We start from the raw sequence: 25,888 nt of genomic DNA, 5'->3' as shown, positions 1-25,888 counted from the left end.
TAGCACAAGAACAAAAAATTAATGTGTTAATATATATACGAACATACATATGTACATAATATTTATGTAAAATATATTTTTATAGATACTTTAACACTTTTTTGTTACTATTATATTATAGATTGTCTTTTACACATTAATCAAAAAGGACAAAGAAGGTTAGAAAACAAAAAGGAAAATAGAAGCCAAAATTCAAAACATTCTACTTAACTTAGAACTAGCAATTAATAGTTACCCTTAAAATGAATTACTTTACGGAAAAATAAATTGAGTGTTGTTAGAAGTTTAAACGTAGGAAGAGGATAATTGTTTAGAAAGTTTCCTATAAAGCAGCTAAAATCAAGAACATTATCAGATTTCTCAGAATAAGCTATTAATAAAAATATCTAGAATACTAGATCTACATAAATTAAAAGCAATAAAATAATTTAATAAAGAAGATAGTATGACCTTAGTTTTAACAATTTATTTGGAGCTTACCTTGTCATATATACCATTTAGTATTCATAAACTTAGTGAGGAATGACTCTTATATTCACTTTGCAGATGAGAAAATTTAAGCTCAGATAAGTTTATCTGATAACTGGAACTTAAAGTTTGTCTGCCTTGTATGCCTAATATGCCTAAATGTCTTACTTGAAGCCATTACTAGTAGCCATATGTAAATAAACTAAGCATTTCATAGGAATATTTTTACTTCACAAATGTAGCACTGATTAGGCTTGGACAATAGAATAAAACTTTGGGATCAAAGAAAACTTGGTCTAAACCTAGACTTTACCCCTTACTAGCTGTGGGAATTTGAGTAATTTCTCTGGGCTTCAACAAGTATAAAAGGGCTTACAAGGCTTCAATGGTTCTTGAAAAGATCACATAGTACCCAATCCAGATAAGTAAGCAATCAATGGTAGCTAATGCTATTATTCACACATCAAGAAAAAATATAAATAATATATAACTCTCCAATCCCCACATGTTCACACCCCAGGCTCCCACAAGGCTTCTAGTCCCTTTGGCCCTTCATATCCCACAGCTGGGGCAAGTAGGGAGAGGATCAGATCAGTACTTGCTACTTCATTACAGGGACCTCTAAGATATTAATTCTTTCTGTTTGGGACTTGATCCTCTCTCTCCTCCCAATTCTACCAGCTACCCCAGTTGATTTATAGCTGAACACATTAAGAAGGTATAAATTAGAAATCTGTAATAACTTTAAACCATTTTATTTCATTTTTTTAAAAAAACTGGGGCGCCTGGGTGGCTCAGTCAGTTAAGCGTCTGACTTCGGCTCAGGTCATGACCTCGTGGTTCACGAGTGCGGGCCCCATGTCGGCCTCTGTGGTGACAGCTCAGAGCCTGGAGCTTGCTTTGGATTCTGTGTCTCCCTCTCTCTCTGTCCCTCCCCTGCTTGTGCTCTGTCTCTCTCTCTCTCTCAAAAATAAATAAAAATATTTAAAAAAAAAACTGCTTTGCAAAACAAAATAAATTCTTGTCATTATATAACCACTTTATTTCAAGTTTTTAGTCAACTTACACAATTTAATATTAATTATATTTACTATTATAGTATGGTTTAGCATTTTAGTAACATTAGAGATATCATACAGAATTAAATATTAAATCCCACGTAAATAGTCCCTGAAGTCCAGGGCAATATTATATCAATACTGCTATATACCTGCTATCACACATTATAAAAATACCAGAAAAATTACCTTGGTGTTCTTCTAAATCCATGTCCAGTTGTCTAATTTCTTCATTAAATTGCTTTATTTTTTCTTTTATATCTGTTAACCTGTTGAAAATATTATTTAATAAAGTTATGATAGAGCGATGCCTGGATGGCTCAGTTGGTTAAGCATCTAACTCTTGATTTCGGCTCAGGTCATGATCTCATGGTTCTTAAGTTTGAGTCCTGCATTGTGCTCCATGTTGACAGCACGGAGCCTGCTTGGGATTCTCTCCCCTCTCTCTCTCTCTCTCCCTCTCTCTCTCTCTGCCCCTCCCCCCTCCCCAAGATAAATAAACTTAAAAAAAAATAAATTTGACAGATAATTTAGATATCCAGTAAAAACGTTAAAATTAAATTAAAACATTAAATAAAAATTTAATGATGTTAGGAAATCTTTTCTAAGTTGCATAAATAATATCTATAAATAATATACCCTATTCTGAAGACAATACTATAGAGAGAAAAATCTTTTCCAGATCTTTTTATAGGATTCGTATTTAGAATAGAAGTATATTCTGAGAAAGTTAGGTTGCCTGATTTCAATAGCAGACCTTTCCCCCATCCTTTTCTTGAGTTTGACTTGTGATATTAAAGTGAAAAATCTTTAGCAACCTTCTTTTTGCAGGTCTATAAAAACTGAACTAAGTTGACAAATTAGTCTCAAAAATTAGAGAATAATAAAAAATTTACTGCTGACTGACGATTATATAGGTTAAAATTTTTAACAAACAGCATTTGTACTTATTACAAAGCTACAATAATTAACACAATGTGGTACTGGACTAAAGGAAGACATATACAGCAATGGAATAAAACTGAGAGTCCAGAAGTGGGACCCCCTGTATTGATACACAACTGGTTTTTGACAAAGGTGCAAAAATAATTAAATGGGGAAAGAATATTGAATAATATTTATTGAAAGAATATTTCAACAAATGTTGCTGGGACAACTGGATAAGCACAAACAAAAGAATAAAACTGGACCCTACCTCATACCATATACAAAAGTTTACTTAAAATGAATCATAGATCTAAACATAAGAGCTAAACTATAAAATTCTTAAAATAAATCATCAGCATAGATCTTCATGACTTTGGATTAGGCATTGGTTTCTTAGATAGGACATCAAAACCATAAGCAACAAAATAAAAATAAACTAGTCATTATCAAAATCTAAAACTTTTGTTCTTCAAAGGACACCACTAAGAGAATGAAAAGACAACCAACAGAATGGTAGAAAAACTTCACAATGATTTATCTGATAAGAGACAGGTCTCTAGAATATATAAAGACTTCTTAACAATTCAATAATAAAAAGATAAATAATCCAATTAAAAAATGGGCAAAGGGGGTAGCTGGGTTGGGAAGTATCCAGCTCTTGATTTCAGCTCAGGCCATGATCCCACGGTTCTTGAGTTCCAGCCCCACATCAGGCTCTGCACTGGCAGCATGGAGCCTGCTTGGGATTCTCTCTCTGCCTCTCTCTCTGCCCCTCCCTGGCTCGTGCTCACTTTCTCTTTCTCAAAATAAATAAACAAGCATTTTTTAAAAATTGGCAAAGGATATGAACAGACATTTCTCTAAAGAAGATATAGACATGATCAATAAACATCAGTCATTAGGGAAATGCAAATCAAAACCATAATGAGATACCACTTTCTACCCATTAGGATGGCTAGAATTAAAAAAAACCAAACAGATAATAACAAGTGTTGGTGAGGATTGGAGAAACTGGAATGCTCATGTACCACTGGTATAAATGTAAAATGGTGCAGCTTCTTGGAAGATAGTCTGGCTGGTCCTAGAGTTACTATATAGGCCAGCAATTTTATTCCTCAGTATAAACCCAAGAAAAGTGAAAACATATATACATCAGTGTTCATGCCAGCATGATCCATCATAGCCCAAAACTGGAAACAATCCAAATACCCATCGACTGATAAATGGATAAATATGGCATATCCACACAATGGAATACTATTTGGCAAAAAAAAAAAAAAAAGAAAGAAAAAGAAAAAGAAAGAAAAGAGAAAAGAAAATAAAAGAAATTATATACTGATACATACTACCACACAGATGAACCTTGAAGACATTATGCTAAGTGAAAGAATCTAGCCACATAGAACCACATACTATATGATTCCACGTGTACAGAATATCCAAAATAGGCCAAACTACAGCAACATAAAGTAGAATGGTAGACTAGGGCTGGGAGTGGTGGATGAGCGGGGTGAGGAAAGGGGTGTTGGATCTTACTGAGGTAATGATTGCACAATTCTGAATATACTAAAAACCTTTGAATTGTATACTTTAAATATGTGAATTGTATGGTAAGGAATATATATATATATATATATATATATATATTTTAATGGTTTTTTTTTGAAAGAGAGCACATGTGAGTGGGGGAGGGGCAGTGACAGAGGGGGACAGAGGATCTGAAGCAGGTTCTATGCTGACAGCAGAGAGCCCAATGCAGGGCTCAAAGCCACCAACTGTAAGATCATGACCTGAGCTGCAGTTGGGTGCTTAAGCGACTGAGCCACCTAGGCGCCCCTGGTATGTATCGTATCTTAATAGAGCTGTTTTTAAAAAATAATTATGCTATCCAATGGCTCTTAACTAAACATTAAAAGAAATATTTAAATCTCTAAATAAGATTGAACATTACATCAGTATTACCAGTGTGAAACATAGAAAAAAATAACTAACAATATGTACCTATTGCACATTTAGAATGAAATTTAAAACATGTGAAATGGATGTAGTATGTCATATTATAAATGTACTTACTGTCGCTCCATGCTGGCTATTTCCTGATTATCTTCTTTAACCTATAAAAGCATATAAACAAAATAGTACTTAAAGAGTTACTTATCATTAGGCTATCTTAAAGAGAATTTCCTTTTGTATGTTGTACAAACATGTCAAATGTAGTCTCTTTCTTGAAATCTATTTCTTTTTTTTTTAAAAATTTTTTTTTCAACGTTTTTTATTTATTTTTGGGACAGAGAGAGACAGAGCATGAACGGGGGAGGGGCAGAGAGAGAGGGAGACACAGAATCGGAAACAGGCTCCAGGCTCCGAGCCATCAGCCCAGAGCCTGACGCGGGGCTCGAACTCACGGACCGCGAGATCGTGACCTGGCTGAAGTCGGACGCTTAACCGACTGCACCACCCAGGCGCCCCGAAATCTATTTCTTAAAATTCAACCTTTGAAGTCAAAAAATATATATATTTTATATATAAAAATTTTATAATTATGTATACACACACATACACACACGCACACACACACACACACACACACACACACACATTATTAAGAAACTACTCACAGATTTTCCCTTTTTTCTCAAAGCAAGGGTGATGACTGATACATCTATACCTATCTGTTTGGCACCATGAGGCTGTTGTGTCTTCAGGCCTAGATCAGTTTACATAAATATCCAGGCTTTCTGAGACTGTCTTTCCTTAGCCCCTCACCCACACCCACACAAGGCAGGGTTGCCAGATTTCATGATCTCTATTACATTTGAATTTCTGATAAATAATAACTTTCAGGGCACGTATTTACCATGATTAATATATGTGTGTGTGTACACACACGCACACACACATATATTATAATATATATAATACATATATAATATATACATATATAATAATACATATATTATAAACAATTATTCATTGTTATATGAAATTAAAATTTAACCGCTTGTTGTGTATTTCATCTGGCAATCCTATCCCAAGATCACATTCTCCCTCCCCTGCGTCCAATGATTTCTTTCTGAGGAACTTCAGAGATTCTAGATTTTAATACCTTTCTGGAATGATTCTAATACTTAAATAGTTCCTGAGTTGATCCCTAAGGTTCATCCAAAACATTTGGGCTCAACCTAATCCCACAGAGGAGTCTCATCTGTAGGTTCCTAATGGGTGCTGTTCCCAAATATATATGCAGTGCTCGAGGAGCCCTATAGTTAGGGTGTCTCAGGATAAACAACAGGTTAATTATAACTTAGTGCTAGATTAAAACTAGCTTTGGGGTAATAAGAAAGCTAATGAATACATGTGACACAACCTGGTGACATACTGCGATTTCATAGTACATTGTAACTCCATTCACTTCACAGAGACATTGATAATAATCATCATAAAATTCATTAGCCTTGGCGCATTTTGTTTTCTAAATATTAGGCCCCAAACAAATAAAGGAACAGATCTTCAATAAGATCATCTAATTATTTATGGACCAATAAAGAAGACTTTCAGTTTTCTTATATGGATCCAAAACATGAAAAATGGCCAAAATGTGCACAAGAGCCATGTAAAATTAGGATTTAAGTCAAGAAACAGCTTATGTGAAAAATGACTTGCACCTAGATTTTCTTGGTCAAATAGTTCATCATTATTTATTTATTTTTTAATGTTTATTTATTTATTTTGAGAGAGGGAGAGTGAGCAGGGACGGGAGGGTGGCAGACAGAGAGGGAGAGAAAGAATCCCAAGGAGGCTCTACACTGTCAGTACAAAGCCAGGTGGAGGGTTCAAATTCACAAACTGTGAGATCATGACCTGAGCCGAGATCAAGAGCTGGATGCTTAACCGACTGAGCCACCCCGGCACCCCAGTTAATCTTAATTTAGATGAAACTCACTTTTCACTGTTTTTGAAGACAATAAACTTACTGGCTTTCTGTTCAATACATACGCCTTAAATAAAATAATCAGAATACTTAACAAATCTTAACATAGTAAAGTATTTTTGTTTTTTCTACCTGCTTAAGTAATCTCTCTCTCTCTTCCATTGGAGATCCCATGCTTTTGTCTTCAGCAATCATTTGGTCTCGATGGGACTCCAACTCATAAAGTTTTTCATGCAGTAATACAGCCTCCTGTTTAACCTGGGAGTGTGCTATTTCCTAGTGAGCACAAAAAGAAGAAAAATTTAATTGCATTTTATAAAAACTACTCTCAAGTAGGTTTTAGTTTATAAGAATTAGGACAAATTTAAGCCATCAGCATATTCAAATAGAGATATCCAATATCTATACTACTCAATAATGCTACAAAGCACATTTGTAAATTGGAAGAATAAAAATAAACTTTTTCCTTTATAAGCTATTTTCAGTTTAAAATTCACAAGAAGATGGTGGTTTATTTTATCTTCTAAATATAACGCCTAAACAAAGACAGACATCTCTACCATTGGGAAGATAATTAAGAAATTGTCACAATGTATGTATAACTTAAACCACAACATTCATTTGGAAGTCCAAAGACCTGATCTCTAGAGGGAAGATATTTTCTCCTGGCTAGTCATATATATTCTACTACAATATTACAAGTTGAACTTTGTCACCCAAAGATATGTTGAAGTCCTAATCTCCAGTACCATGAATATGACCTAATTTGTAAAAGAGAGCACTCATAGATTTAGTCCAGTTAAGATGAGGTCATTAGGATAGACCCTAGTCCAGTGTGAATGGTGTCCTTATGAGAAGATGTACAGACAGAGACAAAGAAGGAGAGTGCCATGTGATGACACAGGCAGAGACGAGTGATGCAGCTAAAATAAAGGAATGACTACCCAGGATTGATAGCCACCACCAGGAGCTAGGAAGAGGCAAGGAAGGATTCTAACAGTATCTCAGAGGGAACATGGCTCTGCTGATACCTTGATTTTAGATTTCTGGGCTCTAGAATGGTGAGAAAATTTGTTGTTTTAAGCCACCCAGTTGGTGTGGCTTTATTACAGCAGTGTTAGGAAATTAATACACATACATAGGATAGTCTTGTATATTCACCACTATTCCACTGTTCACAAAGAGAAATTAAGGGCTGTGATAATTTTTAGATAACCAAAAGAGGTAGGGATGTTGACAGTGATGAGGATGAGGGGGAAAATGACATTTGGAGCTGTTATTTATTGAGCAAGTGCCTGTGCCAGGCACTATATTCCATGTTCTTTAGACACTATCTCTAATACTCAAAGCAACTCTATCAGATAATACTATTATCTCTGTTTTACAGATGAAAAGACAGAGGATCTAAATCTAAATAATTTTCTAAGTTAACAAAAATAAAAGTTAATGATGATATCTGAAACCAGGCCCACAGCATGAACAAGACCAAATTTTTAAGATGAAAGACCTCTTTTTTGAAAGCCAAAGAGAAGGATTAAAAAAAGGAAAAAGCGTGTAAGAGGAAATGTTTGAAAGTCTATTAAAAAAGCATCTTACAGAAGTGCCTGGCTGGCTCAGTTGGTGAAGAATGAGACTCTTGATCTCAGGATTGTAAGTAGGGACCACACTGTGTGCAGAGATTACTTAAAAATAAAATCTTGAAAGAAAAAAAAAAGCAGGGGTGCCTAGGTGGCTCAGTTGATTAAGCGTCTGACTCTTGATCTCAGCTCTCAGCTCTTGATCTCAGAGCTAATAAAAAAAAAGCATATATACAGCTCAATTAATCGATTAGCTTCAGGTCAAACAGCACGATAATAAAATACAGACAGAAGAAATACAGGTTATCTTGAGATACCCTTTTTCATAGCTATCTCCCCCTTCCTTTATTTATTTATTTATTTATTTATTTAATGTTAATTTGTTTTTGAGACAGAGAAAGAGCATGAACGAAGGAGGGTCAGAGAGAGGGAGACAGAATCTGAAGCAGGCTCCAGGCTCCGAGCTATTGGCACAGAGCCTGACGTGAGGCTCGAACTCACGGACTGTGAGATCATGACTTGAACCAAAGCCAGATGCTCGACTGAGCCACCCAGGCACATCTCCCCCTTCCTTTTGCTTAATCATCCTAAAAACCTCTTCAAATTGTATCTCAATAAAACCGTTCCTGAATAAAACTCATGTTGATTCTTCACCTATGTTTTTTACATTCTGGTGAAATGAACAAGTAATACTTAGCATAGTAGTGAACACACAGTAGATATTCAATAAATACGAGTTAAATGATATCTGACACAATGTTTTCTTGAAGAACAAGTCCAAATAAAAAATAGAAGGAATCTGGCAAAAGTTAAATAAAATTAGTAACTTATACTTTTCCTGATTTGGGAATACTGTAAGTTTTATAAAATTTCATGTTATCTTACTCATACATGTTCTGATTCCAAAAAGTAGCAGCAATATAAACACTAAGTCCAAAAATATAGCTTTTACCTCTTCCCGCAGAAACTAAATTTGCCAAGTGAAATAAGACCTGACATTCCCTACATACCCTAAAACAGATAGTGAGGAATTCTGTAGGGCAGCTGTGTTAATACTTAATGTGGCCTTTATTCTTTGAAGTTTATAGAGATCTGTTACCATAGAGATCCAAAAAAATAAAAATTATATACACCCACATGAGAACAATCAGATATAGAAAACCAACTTAACATTTTTAAGCAAACTACTTTTTCAACAGTAAATTTCCAAAAGAATTACAAAATACTCATGCTTAATTCTTTTTGCAAGACAGTAATCTTGTCAATCTACAAGTGTTCCCAATCCTATTATCATGATACCTACTGGAATCCATAGGAAATCAGGAAAGGCAGGCAAGGTTTGAGGTACAGACAGTATACTGAAGTGTAAAGGACATGAAAAGGTAGTTCACAGAGAAAGAAATACATTGGCCAATAAATATATAAAGAAATACTCAATTTCATGCATAAACAAATGAAAATCAAAACAAGATAGAAATTTTTACCCATTAAACCAGCAAAAATGGAAAAAGTGGATAATGCTTGCCATTAATGAGTGCAGGGGAAAATAGGCACTCTCATACATTGAATCTAGAAGTAGAAAATGGAACCACCTCTTTGGAAGGCAATTTGGCAACCTGACATTTTAGAAGTGTGTATCCTTTGACCCACTGCAAGAAATTTATCTTAAGACATATTTACATAACTGCATAGAATGCATGTTTTTACTGCAGCACTGTTTATAATACAAAAAAACTATAAACAACCTATTCATCTACAAGGTTATGTTATAGTTATACAATATAACACAGTGCAGTAATTTACAATAATGATTTACAACAATAATTACAATAATAATTTACAATAATAGCTGAGGTGAATAGAATTCAAGAGAGAATGTTAAGTGAAAAAAAAACAAATCAAGCTGCATATGAAGTGTGAATCCCACTTGAGGTTTTCCATAACAATAAAACCAAGATAAGATTATGAGATTGTTGTAAAGATTAAACAACAATGCTGGTGATCTTTGTAAAGAGCTCAAAAAAAGCACATAGTAAACACTCAAAAAATACAAGGTACTTCTGTCTAGAAAGAGGGGAAAAAACAGGCATTTTCACTTTTATCTTATTCAACTGTTTTGAATATAAAATAATTTTTTGAATAAAAAAATTTTTCATTAAAAAACACATGTGCTTTTTAAATTAAAACTACTTTAAATAAACAAATAACAAATGCAAGCATTTACATCTTTAAAGTGATGAACTAATCTCTCTCCCTTTTCACTTTTATTAGACTCTTTCTTCACATGTCTTTAACTTACCATTAGATTTTACATGCCTCAGCAAGGCAGAATGATTCCTTTTGCAGACAGCAGGTACTCAATAACTGAATCTAATTTCTTAACAAACTAGGATATTTGTGGTGATGAATGGGAAAAAAATTATACTCCTCTTAGTAAACTGCTAAATAAATATGTCCTTGAATGAGTTCCATTAATATATTTAGCTGAATTATCTTTTGTAGCTGAGTAATATAAGAACCTTTATTTGATTTTATACGTACAGCTTCCAAGCTCTCTTTTTTCATGTTCAGTGAGTCTAGTTGTTGCTGAAGTGTATCTAATTCCTAAGAAAAAGGAAAAAAGCAAATATATATGCAAGTTATATTTAGAATAATCTGTTTCTCAACATTTCAAATGTGGTTGTGGCAAATATGATTGTGGTTTTGTAAACATATTCAACTCATATCTTGCTATATGACTAGAATTTATTAACATTATTTGTATTTTTGTTAATTTCTTTCATTACTCCTAAAAACTATGCCATGATCTACCTTTAAAAATACCTTATGAGCTTGTCAAAGGTAGCTAGTCCTTTACACAGTGAATCATCATTGTGTTTCAAGAATATTAAATATCAGAAGCCTTCAAATTAATGATGTCATTGTTTAAAGTCATGATTTTTAATTTTGATTTCTTAACTATGTTTTCATATATTTTGTCTAATTTCTTTTAGAGCCAACACATAATATACATGGCTCACTCCTAGGGACAAGACTTTTGAGCTGATTACTTATTCAAAAACAGCTGTGCAAGATTAATTACATTTTGATGGTATTTTGGCATTTCTGTAATAGTCTTTTCTTCAGTGTTTCATTTTATGTTATAAATCCTGAATAAAAAGTTATATTAAATTGTTGGTGAAGTGGGTGGATGAGTGGCTCAGCCGGTTAGGCGTCTGACTCTTGATATCAGCTCAGGTCAGGATCTCACAGTTATTAGATGGAGCCAGCAGCCCCCTCTGTGCTAAGCATAGAGCTGGCTTGGGATTCTCTCTCTCTCCGCCTCCCCACCAAATAAATAAATGAACTTTAAAAAATAGTCAGTCAAGTAATATTTGAGAAACTGTATTCATTACTGGCATTCGTGAGGACTAATTCTCTGTGAACTGTTTGGTTAAGGGATATATAGGCATGTAAAGGCACTAACTTGCTAATCTAAGTCACCACCATAACTGAATGTTGGGAGAATTCTCAATGAGCCCTCAGCAGGCCCCCAAATTCTTACTTAAACACCATGATTAGGAGGCAAGAGCTGTTCAAATCAAGGACACAGTAAAAGAGACGCTTATTAGGTGCTGCTTATTAGGCAGGAAAGAGAGTAAATATCTATATGGCTCTGGTATATGAGAGTTTTTATTATTTCCATTTACAGTTCATTTAAAAAAACAAGTGTTTTCATGAATCTTTGTAACATACAAAAGTCAAAGATGCACAGAAATGAGTAATACAGTCAGATTAGGTCATCATGCAGCATACGCTAATGAAGTTTTCTAGATCAGTGCTTCTCAAATTTAAATGTCCATAAAAATTATCTGGGGACCTTGTTAAAATATTCTTATCAGTAGATCTCCAGGATGCCAATGCTGACCATCTTCAGACCATATTTTTATTAGCAAGACTGCTGTATGCTTGGCACAGAACAGTGATTAGTATTACCTGCAACAATTTCTCATTTGTGGTTTTCATTTCTGTGTACTTGACTTGTTTTTCAGGAGACATGTTTTTGATAATGCCATCTGCTGCTTGCTTTTCCTGTTCAACTTCTTCTTCTACACTTCTAATTTGTTTTTCCTTCCTGAAATCAAAAGCAAGCATGTAATATTCCTCTTACTATATTGAGGGGGAAAACATCAATTAATTTTTCTCAGGTCATGGTCTGAACTAAATAGGGTAAAGTTATTCAACATAGTTTGTAATCCTTATAGATGTACAAAAAATTCTATTTAGAGAACAAACTAGCAGTTGCTGGGGAGGAGAGGGTGAGGGGTGGGCAAAAATGGGTGAAGGGGAGTGGGAGATACAAAGTTTCTAGTTATGGAATGTATAAGTCATAGGGATGAAAAGTACAGCGTAAGTAATATAGCCAATGGCATCGATATAGTGTTGTATGGTGATGGTAACTTGTGGTGAACGTTGCATAACATATAGAGCTGTTGAATCACTAAGTAACATTATGTGTCAACCATACTTCAATTAAAAATTAATAAGAAAATCCCTTATACATCCAAAAAAATAATTTGGTCCCATCAGCACAGACTTATTTTACGTCTTTTTCTTCTCAATCCCCAAATCCTTCTATTTCCTTAGTGTCCATTTTACTTTATTAGAAAACACAAAGATTATCACAGAAAATCCTTAAAGCCATATATATACAAGGATGTGTTTACACTTTGCCATATCCTCAAGAGAAATAAGACAGTTAAATTTTAGAATAGTGGATTTTAAACATCTTTTGCCTATAGAATTATTTGACCAAATGAAATCTTGTATGGTAGTTCACCATGTAAATGATATAAAGTAACACTGCTCTGACTGATCTGAGAGTAAGGAAACCTACAGTGCAATTTGATTAAAAAACAATCAGAGCTTTAGAATAATAATATATTTTGCTTATCTACAGCTTTAATTAAAATTGGTGTTCTGGGGCACATGGGTGGCTCAGTCTGTTAAGCGTTCAACTCACTCTTAATTTTGGCTCAGGTCATGATTCATGGTTTGTGGGACAGAGCCCCACATTGGTCTCTGTGCTTACAGCATGGAGCCTGCTTGGGATTCTGTCTCTGCCCCTCTCCCACTTGTGCTTTTTCTCTCTCTCTTGCTTAAAAATAAACTTAAAAACAATTGGTATTCCCAAAGTTATCAACTATATTTTAGCACTGCAAAATAATAAATTTATTTCCCTAAAAACATAACAGGAACATCACGAGTGTAATCATATAAAAGTAGTAGTGACTAAATTAATTATAAACAATAACCATCTTTATCATATAATCACAAGAAATACCAGTGATGTGTCACTTATTATCTAAGCAAGGTCAATTATCAATATGGTAGAGAAAAATTCTGAAAAAAATAGAAAGATGCTAGTTATCATGTAAATACTTAAAGACTGACATATAAAAAGACTACTTGAAGATAAATGTTTAGTCTCAACATCAAAATTTCTATTTTGTGTTTCAAAATATGAGTCTTCTACTATTTAATCTTTCACATGTAGATATCAACTTCTACAGTTTTCACAATCACTCTCTAAACCCTGTAGATGCACCTATCCTCCACACCTTTTATACTCATACCCCACTACCAGAATAAAATAATCTAAACTAAGAAATTTTCCTACAAATAATATCTCATAATAACCCAATAAAAGATGAACAAAATCAGGGGTGCCTGGCTGGCTCAAGTGCAGGAGCATGCGACTCTTAATCTCAGAGTTGTCAGTTAAAGCCCAACATGGGATGTAGAGATTACTTAAATAAAACTTAAGAAAAAAAATGAACAAAATCAAACAACCTGGAATTTCTATTTATTTTTGTCTCACTGCTGGACAGAGTGATATCTTCACTTTGAATTTCAATTACTATAGTACAACAAATGCTGAATTGATACGGGTTTACGGGCTCACAGAACTTTCAAGCAGAAAAGGTCATCTATTGCAATCTCTTTTTTTCATAGATTAAGGATACTAGGCTCAGAGGAGTCAATCTTTTGGAACTAACTCATTCTAAATTCCATGATTATTCACTATCAATAAGGAATCTTAACCATGTTTTTGCCTGATTTATCTGTCTACTGTAGTAATATGGGAGCTTGTACTATACAGTATTCTATTTCACAGATGAGAAGCTGCAGCATAAGGAAGGTAACTCATTTTTTGAAGGCCACACAATGCCAAGTGTCAGGTCTTTTGATGCTCTGAGCACTTTGCTCCTGTTATAACTTGGCAGTAAAACCACCAATGACAGTGTCATAAAAATGAGTAAATAACAAAGTTGAAACTCAGGGGAATACAAAACTTGGTGGTATCTTTTCAACTTGAATCTTTCTAAACACAAAATACCTTTAGGACTAACTTTAAATCACTCTAACAATATATCTTTTAAAGTATGCATTCTCAATATTATATACTTTAACTTGCAAAGTGAATTTGCTAATATTTAAATTTTTCAAGAGTAATTAAGAAACACAAAGATTAAGCAACGCACTTTATTTGCTACGCTAAAAAAGTCAAAGATGACTTTAAGAAATTATTCTTCTAGTCAATCTTTTGCTAAGGAAGTCTAGTTTTTTTTAATCACGTGTTCACTAGGTACAAAGGTTAAAACATAAGTGAAATGCAATCATATGACATACTTTTTTTTAATGGTGTAGAAGAAACAGTAGACTCCTTAGCACACGACTCTCAGAGACAAAAGAAAAAAGTAAAGGTAAGATCCTATATATTTATAGGTTTGGTGGTTGCTGGTGAATTAAAAAAAACATATTTAGATTTGTTAAGTCTGTACAAAAATCTTTAATAAGTGATGAAAGAGAAAATATGATTATATCTTCACATGATCTACTTTAGAAATATACACCTGGGACATGGCCAAAAAACTTTCTCGAATAAAGTTATAATGCAATGCAAACTAATTTTTCTTTTTTGGAGGGAAAAAGGTTGCATCTAGCTAATCAAATATATAAGATCTTTTTATTTTGAAATATGTTAATCACAGAACATTCTGAAAAATGACATTAACTTAAAACAAATTTAAAAGATGAAAAAAAAAACAAAAACAAAAACAACTGGCCGCTAATTGGTAATTGCTGAAACTAGGTGTGACTATTCTCCTTGCTCAGAGGTTTTCTCTTGAAATTTTCCATTATAAAAATGTTTAAGTTTGCAAAAAAAAATCTATAAAATGGTTGACTACAAAAGTGAAGTTAATCATGAACTGTTAATATCTTCAAACACATCAAATTCTGGCGTAACTAAAATATTTAATGGCAAACCTATATATACATTTTATTTAACAAAACCAACATAATTGCAGCATCTTTTTATTTCATGGTATGAAAGTCATAGGAAGTAAATAACCAAAAACTCCCAAGAAACTTATACTTGAAAATGCACTAAGGGGAACACTATTCTTTACCTATTATTTACTTTTGTGTAAAGCTTTTTTTTCCTGTAAGGTAGGCTGTAAGCTAAGTCAAAAGGCACTTTATTTTGTAAATTAAAAGAAACTGCTATTCCATTTGTTCTTTATTTTTTTATCACTAAATTCAAACCCAAGTATCATTTCAAAATAAATTTCAAATTGAGAAAAAATTCCAATGGGAGGAAAAAGGCAGTAATAGATATCTTCTTTTTACACCAATGTTTTAAATGGGGTAAAGTGACTCAAGGATAATCTGTATTACCTATCTACTGGCTAGCTATTCCACCCACCTGATTTCTTTAAAATAGCCAATAATGCTAGCAAATGTTTTTGTCTAGGGACTTCTCTACTCAGGTTGTGATGGTCAACATCCACTCCCTCTTTTATTTATTAAAAAAAAATTTTTTTTAATATTTATTTTTGAGAGAGACAGAGTACAAGCAGGGGAGGGGCAGAGAGAAAGGGAGACACAGAATCTGCAGGTTTCAGGCTCTGAGCTGTCAGCACAGAGCCCGACGATGAGGAGCTCAAACCCACGAACTGCAAGATCATGACCTGAGCTGAAGTCGGACAATTAACCGACTGCGCCATCCAGGTGCCCCCACCCCCTCTTTTAATCTTTCCCCTTCCAAAAGACACACACAATATATGAAAAGCCCCACAGACTGTGTAGTCCAATCAATGCATTTCATAGCTTTAGACCTAACAATGCTTGAGATTTGCTGAACACTTTCTTATACAGAATCTACCTTAAGCTCTGCATATATATTGCTCCTAACTCTGAAATTTATCAAAAAATGGGGAAAAATACTTTTCTAATTTTATCACCTTTAACACACTAGAGAAAGCAATTATTAGTATTAAATAGAGGATAAAGATCCACATTGGTTTATAGTCCTGCCTGATCTCTCCATTACATACTTTTAGCTGCTTCTTTTCCACATAATTTCTTAGAATCAGCTCATTTTTTTTGTAGCCTATTTGCTTCCTTTAATGATCCCTATCCTACTTATTTCTGAAAAAAATAGGACTTTTCCTTACTCACCACTACCTTACCTACACTTGCACCCTCACTAAGAACTTTGCTACCCCACTGATAAATACTGACACAAGCCATTGACAAGGCTGTACACATGTTCCTAGAGGTTGTTAAACAGGGGTAAAGTACCTTTTATGTATGAATTAGGGATCCCCTTTTGTGGACAATGTTCTGGAATAAGAGCTTGAACACATTTCTGATTTTAAAAGAATCAGATTCTAAATCTGATTCTAAAAGAATCTGATTCTGAGTCTACATCCAGTTTGTGCAATCTAGGACAGCAGTGGCTTTTTCTAATAAATTTAACTATGGTAAAGGAGAAATAAAAGAGATATAAGTATAAACAAATCAACATACTGAAGGTAATGAGAAAGTGAACTAAAATAGACCAAAACTGAAATAACAGTAAATTCCTCATTGCTAATGAGGCAACAACAGATTTTATAACTTGAAATGAGGCTTGCTCATTCTGAATAGTTTTCTACTTCCTGCTCTGATGGAATAAACTTACCCTTTAAAATATTAAGTATCACATTGCAAGAAATGCTATAAGATTTAAAAGACTAAATTTCAGAAAGCCAATAAGGATTATAACAGGATATATTCATATCCTCTTAAATGATCATTTGTTTGCAATATAGTTTTCTAATGCTGACTTTAAGAAAACAGATAAAAACAAGAAACATCAAGGTCATGAATAAAATGACTAAATGGAAAGTAATTATTTAGCATCAAGAGTTTACTCAAATTAATGGCAATTTCCAGTTAAAGATGGCATGTTGGATGTACATGTTAACTTTGACTCCTGACCCAAACCTGACTTAAATGAAAATAAAAAGTAATAAGGACAAAGAGAATGGAAGAGAGTGCAACAGCAATAAAACCAAGAAACTTGAAAGTTAATGGTTAAGTGGAATCTAGGAAAGCAAAATGTTTCCAAGCCAGTAGTGGGGCAAGCTGAGAAGTTGCTTGAATTATACCATAGAACCCACAAATGACCCAGAAACTGGCAGCGCCAGGTACTGTGGAACTGGAGAAGAAAGGAATAAAACATAGTTAAAATTCTTCCTCCTTGCCTCTGCCCAGCCAAGTAAAGTTCCTCTCCTACATAAGCACAAGACTGAGGTGTTTTTTTCCCTCTGGGGAGAATACAACAAAGGGAATCTGGGCACTAAGCACAAGTGAATGCAGGAATGTTGGGCCAAAAACGGGGAGTAAGTTAAAGTTTACATACTAATTACTGAGATAAACCCCCCTTTTTCACCACTCAGCTCTCAGCTCACTACCTGGCCTTATCTGTTCAGACAGTTGAAAATCATTTTGGGAAAGCCAACCAGTCCAAGAGAAAAACAAAACAAAACAAAACAAAAAAACTAAGGATAATAACATTTAGGGATTCCCAAGAAAAAGTCCAGCAATTTCATTCTAAGTAAGGCCTAAGGAGAGACTTCTTTAAGAAGATGGAACATTAAATATCTAATAAGTATAAACTATTTAGCAATATGTTAGGGGAGAGTTTAGGTATCAATTCATAAAAAAAATAAAAAATAAAACTAAGCACATGAAAAATACAGTAATTTAGAGGAAAAAAAAGTGTACAGGAACAGGAAAGTAATCCTGTTACATGGCTCAGCCATTAACAGTATTTATACGTTCATGATAATATAAGCCCTGAATACTCATCTAGCCAAAATTATAAGTAACTATGTTTGGAGAATGAAGAGATAAAAAGCATACATTTGATGGATTGGAGATGAAGGTAGCAAGTGTTTGAAAAAGAGCTGAAGGCTCTCATCTCCTACGGTTTTAAGTCAATGGATTATACCAACAGACAATGCCTAAAATCTAAAAAAACCCAAGAAATAACAATATAAGCATATTAAACATGTACACGTATATATGTATGTAAAACTTTCTTTCACGCACATTATTAAAATTTTAAAATACACAACCAGTTCTATTAAATTTCTTTTCAATCAATTCAGGAACTCATAAACATTCTAAAATATATTCAAATTTCATTTGCCAGGAGCTTTCCAATTTGTTAAGATTAGAGAGCAAGGAAGAGTTCAGGGACATGTACTTGTTTTACATTTTACATATTTTAAGAAAAAATGGATTTACAAGGAGAAAAAAGGAAATCAAAATGTCCTCAATCATCTCTAAAGTTCTAGTATCCTACTGAGATGGAAATACTCTCTTTTCTATCAGGCTTGCGATATGAAAACTACATGCATCACAATCTTGTTTTGGCCCCTCTCCAGGCTATTGTTATCAGACGACAGCCAGTCTTCTAGAACAGTAAGTTTTTACAACCAATATTTTCAAAGGTATACTTTGTGTACATTTAGTAAAATATCCCAAGACAATAAAAGAAAAAAAATCCAAGCTATCATAACCAAATGTTTAGCTGTCTATATTCAAAATCTGTGATATGTAAGCTGGATTCTAATTTGACAAAAGCAGTCTATAAATTTTTTTTTATAAATTGAAAACACATGCTTTTTATTTATTTTTTTATTTTAGACAGAGAGCACATGTTCGAGTGGTGGAAAGGGGCAGATGGGGGGCGGGGGGAGAGAGAGAGAGGAGAGAGAGAAAGAGAAACAAGTAGGCTCAATGCTCAGCCACGGAGCCAAACGCGGGACTTGATCCCACAACCCTGGGATCATGACCTGAGTCGAAATCAAGAGTCGGACACAAATGACTGAGCCACCCAGGTGCCCCCATTTTTTTTTTTTTTAACTTAGTTCTTTAAAAGTTTTCACTATAAAATGTGAGATTAGTTTCAGGACATAAACACCACTGTCTTGTTTTAAGTAATCTCTACTCCCAAAGTGGGGCTCAAACTCAGGGCCTGAAGATTAAGAGTCACATGCTCTACCAACTGAACCAGCCAGGCACCCCCAAACACTACTTTTTAAAATGTAGGAAATTTTTTTAAAAAAAAATCATATATTTATGAGGAAAATTATTGTTGTTACATTATTGTTTTTAGGGAGATACTTCAATTGCAAAAATAGTCAAAATAAGAACTATTTTTTTGGCTCTATACCCAAATAAGGAAAGCACTTCTTCATGCTTCCTGGCTCTTAAATTCAATACATGGTTCAATTTCTGTTATAAAATAAATATTTTCTGGGGGCACCTGGCTGGCTCAGTCAGTAGGACATGATTCTTGATCTTGGGATCATGAGTTCAAGCCCCATGCTGGGTACAGATATTACTTAAAAAAATTAATAAAGTATGTATTTTCATTTTTTTTGAGAGAGCACATAAGCAGGGAAGGGACAGAGAGCAAGGAAGAGAGAGAATGTTAAGCAGGTTCCATGCCCAGTGCAGAGCCCGGGACGCAGCTCGACCTGAGCCAGAGTTGAGTTGGACGTTTAACTAAGCCACCCTGGTGCCCCAATAAATATTTTCTTTTAAAACACAAAACTTTGAGCTGTTAATTCTATAGATTTATATCTTGAGTAATATTTCTGAATGATTTAATGATTTAATAGCCCTAGTGTTGGTAGCTCTGATTTTTAAAAACAACAAATTTTAAATTTCATTATAAATCTGCACAAATGAAGTACTAAATAGGAGAATTATTATTTGCCATGTATTTCCACATACATAAATGGAATTACACCCATATTCTTTCTTTCTGTAATAACACAAAGTATATATGGTAAACTAGAAGATCTTTGCTCGATTACATGTATCAGAATTTCCTTAATCTTCAGTATTTCATCCCGATAAAGAAATAAAAGTATTTTCTTTACCTTTTTTACACTGTAACATCAAATATTAGAGAGGAAATATTCCCTAAAACTATTTTATCCTAAATATCTAATTACCTGGATATGAAAATTTGGGAAATTCTGTTAATATTTTTCCTAATTAATTTCTGATTTTTTCTTTTTTAGGAAGTCAAATATAATTTCACTGAAATGAATTATTCGTTGATTCCAGTGGATATCAATAAAAACATTACTATACTTGATCTCAGTTATAACCAAATTTCTCTGAATGTTACAGACATAAGGGTTCTACAGACCTATTTTTTACTCACTGAACTCTATTTGATTGAGAACAATATCATTATGTTATATAATAACAGCTTTGGTAACCTCTCCAACCTAGAAATTTTAAATATGTGTACAAACTCCATCCACATAATTCAACAGGATGCGTTCATAGGCTTAAATAAACTAAAACAGTTACATCTCTGTCAAAACAAAATATTTCAACTGAATCCTGATATATTTGTGCCTCTAAGAAACCTAATACTTCTGAATCTGCAAGGTAATTTGATAAGCTATTTTGATGTACCACAAATGTTTCATCTGGAATCAATAATTTTATATGGAAATCCATGGAACTGCTCTTGTAGTCTACTGAATTTGCAGAAATGGTTGAACACCTCAAATGTGACACTAGGTAAGCTAACATAATTTAATCAAAACCAAAATGTGATTGATTTTTTATTGTTCCACCCCAGGAAAGTCTCTCACTTCATGTTTTAAAGAAAAAGAAACTATTCCTGTTTAAGAGAAGCAGGAAGAAACACTGAAAAGTAATTGCTGAATAGATGTTCTTCCTCTGCCTTTCAGGAAAAAAAAAAAATTTTTTTTAAATGTTCTATATATGTGAAATGATACTATCACTTCATGTATTAAGTTTGCAGTGTGAATACATAAGAGTAATTTTTTTTAGGTATTTCCTTTTCTTAGGATATCCTGCCAGAGAGTAGATAAAAACAGGTGCCCTATTTGCTTAACTGTAAACCATGCTCTGCCTGTGATCAATTTTCACCACAATCTTAATCATACCATCTTTACTTTAATACATAAACTAAACAATAAACATATTACACTTGAACTATATTCATAAAATAACTTAATAAACAAGAATATGAATCTTTCCCTTATAGTGTTGCTAGGCAAATACAAGAGTTTCTTTCATATATCTTTAATGACAACAGGTCATTACCAAAAATTCTAGGTAAAAATAATTATAAAATGTTAGCTATAAAAATTTATTAATATTATTAATCCTATTTTCCGTAACAAATCTTAATTCTGATTTACCAGAAAATGAGAACATCACCACATGTGCCTACCCAGATATCCTGAAACGCTATAGTATCACAACAGTACCATACAATGCTGAGTGCTACTCAAAATTTTCTCCACCTATAAATGAAGATCTTTATAACCACTCTCAGTCCATTAACAATTCAACATTTAACAGCTCTTTGAACAACTTAAAAAATTCAGGTAATGTACTGGTCTTAAATATTAATATTGGGGCAGTAGACTAAATAAACTGAATTTTAAATTTCTGGAAACAATGTAAAAGAACAATTCCTCATTTAAACAAAAGATTTACAAAATACTAGGCTTCCAAACCAGGTTCTGCCAGTTACCATCCAATGCCATAATGCAACTTATTTAACTTCTCTGAGCCTTACTTTTGACTGGTTAAGTAACAATTCTCAACAGGTATAAATCAATAATGTTTTAAGGTGAATTGATAAACAGTATCTGCAAAGATAGGTAGCTATTTTGAAAAAAAGGTATTTTCTCACCACACTATGAAATATCTTAATTTATTGTAGTCTTAGTAACTTTTGTTTAAAGAAAATTAGAATGTGTGTTTATTTCTAATACCAATACTATGGAGTTATTAGGACATGTAATTATGATTATTTTATTTTTGTCAATTTAACAAAATCTCTTTCTCTCTCTTTCTCGGTATTCCCATTAAGAACATAAACTTCTTGGAAAAAGCTGGGCTTTTCTTCTCGGTGTGGTAGTCACTGTACTGATGACTTCATTCCTCATTTTTATTGCTATCAAATGCCCAATATGGTATAATTTTCTGCTTAGTTACAATCATCATCGCCTGGAAGAGCATGAAGCAGAAACCTATGAAGATGGTTTTACTGGAAATTCAAGTTCTCTTTCACAGGCCTCACATACAAACTCTGAAGAAACTACAGTAATATTTGAACAACTACATTCATTTGTAATAGACGATGATGGGTTTATTGAAGACAAATATATAGATACTCATGAATTACGTGAAGAAAATTAATTCTCTTCAATGTTCGATTCTTTAAAAATGTTATTGGCTCACTCACAGTTTAGACATAGATAGAGATTAGGCATGTGACATACCAAACTGTGGCTAGTAGTACTTTCATATTAATTACAACACATGAATATCATAAAATCATGTTTTTCTCATTGGTACTGAGCAAGTACGTGCAAATATAGTAAACAACATTATCCGGTAGCTAACAGTTACAACAGAAGCATTACTTTTCTCAGCAGTATTCAGGAGACCATACATCCTAATAAGAAAAAGACCTAAAGTAAATTATTCATTAATTAAAATGAATTGATTCTCATATTAGCCCAGATATTTGATTCACTACATATTAAATTATATTAACATTTATTGACTGGAGTAAGTGAAAAATAAAGGTTTTGGATATGAGAAGTCAAAGTGAAGAAGCTTAAATATACAATGGACTAAGATTGATTTTATGCTCATAGGATGAATTCATGGAATTGGAAAATATTTTTTCAATGCTTCCAGAATTAGCACAATAAATTTCCTGAAAATTTAGTACTAACTTAAAGCCCAGGCACAATGTCCAAGCACAATCCCTAACAAGTTACTGATTTCCAAAAAAAAAAAAAAAAAAAAAAAAAGTACTGATTTTGTCTATAAAGAAAGACCATCACCATAATGCATGATTGTCACAACTGAACAGTATGGTGGCTTCCAAAGTGGCTATCACAAGTATCTGTGAATCCTGTTTTTAAAAATATATTTTTTTTCCCTCTCTTAGGAGAACTCTATTCAAATGAATTTGGCTGGACGTGAGAAATTTCTGATGGTCCAGGCACAGCTGGTTGGGATCCTGTAGATGGAGCAATGTTTCCCAAATTGTTTTACAGAATATTAATTTCCAGAAAAATGCCCAGAAATATTTATAAGGGGGAAAAAAGGTACATGGTCAAATTACTACAGAATTCCTATAGGAAATACTGAGTTTAAACAAAGTGAAACAAGATTCTTTGTCATATGACTTATTTGAAACTCTACTAAGCTAAAATACTCTGCTCTTCAAGAACCAAGTTTTAAGAATTTTCCAAACTTAACTTGACAACAAAACCCTTTATTTGAAGTATGCCCATAAAGAGTTCATAGCACATTAATGGTCCAAAAAATGTAGTTTGGACAACAATGGCCTTAAACTATTATAGGAAGGGTCTGAAGTTAATTATTTACTAATTCTTATTATTTACTAATTCAGTTGGCTGCAATCATAATTTAATAACTTAATGCAAACAGTGGCATTAAAAGCTGTAAAAAACAATCCATCATTTTTACCTTCCATATGGGTGGAAATTAAGTGTATTTATCTATATCTTTTAGAGAAAAGAACATCTCTAAAACACTAAAATAAAATACATTTATAGATGAAATAATACAGTATCTTTAGAACTTCATCGTAATACAGGGAAGGCAGCAGTGAGTGCCTAGAGGTCTGTATGGAGCAGGAATGGATATGAGCTGATGGAGCTGGGAGATGGGAACATAAGCGTATAATACACTGTTTTATTTTTGTGTCATTTCTCAAAATGCCTATGCACCTAATAGTTTCTTAGAAAAAAGAAACTAAAAATAATGTAGATATATGTTATATTCTGCAGAATAGCCATTATATCAATAGTAAATTCAGCTCAAATGTCTAATGAGGAAAATAAAAACTGTAAAGGATGATATATATATGCCCTGTCAAATAGAACTCACTTATTTATAATGCATATTTGTCTGTGTTTATAAAAACATGTTTTCAATAAAGGACATAAATGTTTTACATGTAAAATTTCCTACTAGATAATATCATTTATACTTTATTGTTTTAAATCTCAATTATAAGAGATAATTATGGAAACAAAATGCACCTTTTTTTTTTTTAATTTTTTTAAATTTACATCCAAATTAGTTAGCATATAGTGTAACAATGATTTCAGGAATAGATTCTTAGTGCCCCTTACCCCCATCCCCCCTCCCACAACCCCTCCAGTAACCCTCAGTTTGTTCTCCATATTTATGAGTCTTTTCTGTTTTGTCCCCCTTCCCGTTTTTATATTATTTTTGTTTCCCTTCCCTTATGTTCATCTGTTTTGTCTCTTAAATTCCTCATATGAGTGAAGTCATGGTATTTGTCTTTCTCTGACTAATTTCACTTAGCATAATACCCTCCAGTTCCATCCACGTAGTTGCAAATGGCAAGATTTCATTCTTTTTGATTGCCAAGTAATACTCCATTGTATATACATACCACATCTTCTTTATCCATTCATCCATCAATGGACATTTGGGCTCTTTCCAAACTTTAGCTATTGTTGATAGTGCTGCTATACACATGGGGGTGCATGTGTCCCTTCCAAACAGCACACCTGTATCCCGTGGATCAATTACTGGGTCATAGGGTAGTTCTATTTTTAGTTTTTTGAGGAACCTCCATACTGTTTTCCAGAGTGGCTGCACCAGGTTGCATTCCCAAAAATGCACCTTTTTCTAAAAAGGTATTATTTTACCAAAATATCATTTCCTAAGAGCCAAATATTAATACTGAAAAAAATGTAGTAAAATGAAATGCTACATGAGCAAACTACATCTATTCTCTTAAAACTCTTATAATTGAATATTGGCATGCAAAACTAAATTTTTTTTTTTTTTGGCATGTGAAACTAAATTAAAACCAAGTTTCTTAATGCTGTAGTAATATATTAAGGCTGCATAATATAACTAACTTATTATGAATAGGTGTTACATAATAAACCAGATGGTTTAGTCACCACACTAAATCACTAAATGGTAGTACTATAAAAGAGAATGAAAAAAAGTTTTTAGACTTGCCTTCTCAAGGTATGAAATTACTTGTTCCCTTTGAATGTGGTCAAGATACAGCCTTGTGTTACTGAGATGTTGACCATCTGATTAACACATGAAGTAAGTCTATCCCTCTGCATATAAAAGTAAACTTATTGAAGGTAACTTTTGTTCTTAATTTAATTTTCTGCTTAAAAGGGTCAGGAGAACCAATTTCACTCAGCCTCAATTACAAACTGCCGATATTAAGTTTGAAAGTTCTCACATTTCAGGACAAACTACCATATTTTAAGAACTTTTTCCTCAACTAAATGAACCTAATAGACATAAAGCCTATGGCATTCTTAAATTTATAATCTGTCAGTTATCTTTCTGGATGAAATATCTATAAAACATGTACATATAATATATACAAATCTGACTTGAATATTATACAACTGCAGATAAATGAGGAAATGAGGACCTAAATGTTCTAGACTCTAAAGGTTCTAAACTCTATAAAAAACACTTTATATAGTTTT

General features: G+C 33.2%; 2 protein-coding genes across 4 annotated transcripts in view; one reads left to right on the top strand and one right to left on the bottom strand.

The window, feature by feature from the left end:
• Positions 1–25,888, bottom strand: part of IFT74 (intraflagellar transport 74) — an 88,614-nt gene that overhangs the window by 34,129 nt on the left and 28,597 nt on the right. For all 3 annotated transcript variants that reach the window (XM_015544923.2, XM_042964707.1, XM_042964706.1), the window contains exons 9-13: positions 11,937–12,075; positions 10,503–10,565; positions 6,517–6,660; positions 4,527–4,567; positions 1,716–1,795 (exon numbers count right to left, since the gene is read on the bottom strand). In XM_015544923.2, coding sequence (XP_015400409.1) covers positions 1,716–1,795; positions 4,527–4,567; positions 6,517–6,660; positions 10,503–10,565; positions 11,937–12,075 — 467 coding nt within the window. The remainder of the gene's footprint in view (positions 1–1,715; positions 1,796–4,526; positions 4,568–6,516; positions 6,661–10,502; positions 10,566–11,936; positions 12,076–25,888) is intronic.
• Positions 18,672–22,547, top strand: LRRC19 (leucine rich repeat containing 19). The gene is made up of 4 exons (XM_007098504.3): positions 18,672–18,761; positions 20,375–20,888; positions 21,542–21,727; positions 22,219–22,547. The coding sequence occupies exons 1-4, from the start codon at positions 18,681–18,683 to the stop codon at positions 22,545–22,547; spliced, it is 1,110 nt and encodes a 369-aa protein (XP_007098566.1). The 5' UTR covers positions 18,672–18,680.

Source organism: Panthera tigris, chromosome D4 (assembly GCF_018350195.1).
Source record: "Panthera tigris isolate Pti1 chromosome D4, P.tigris_Pti1_mat1.1, whole genome shotgun sequence".
NCBI classification, from domain to species: Eukaryota; Metazoa; Chordata; class Mammalia; order Carnivora; family Felidae; genus Panthera; species Panthera tigris.
Note: the sequence above shows the minus strand (reverse complement) of the source record. Positions and strands in the feature narration are given on the sequence as shown.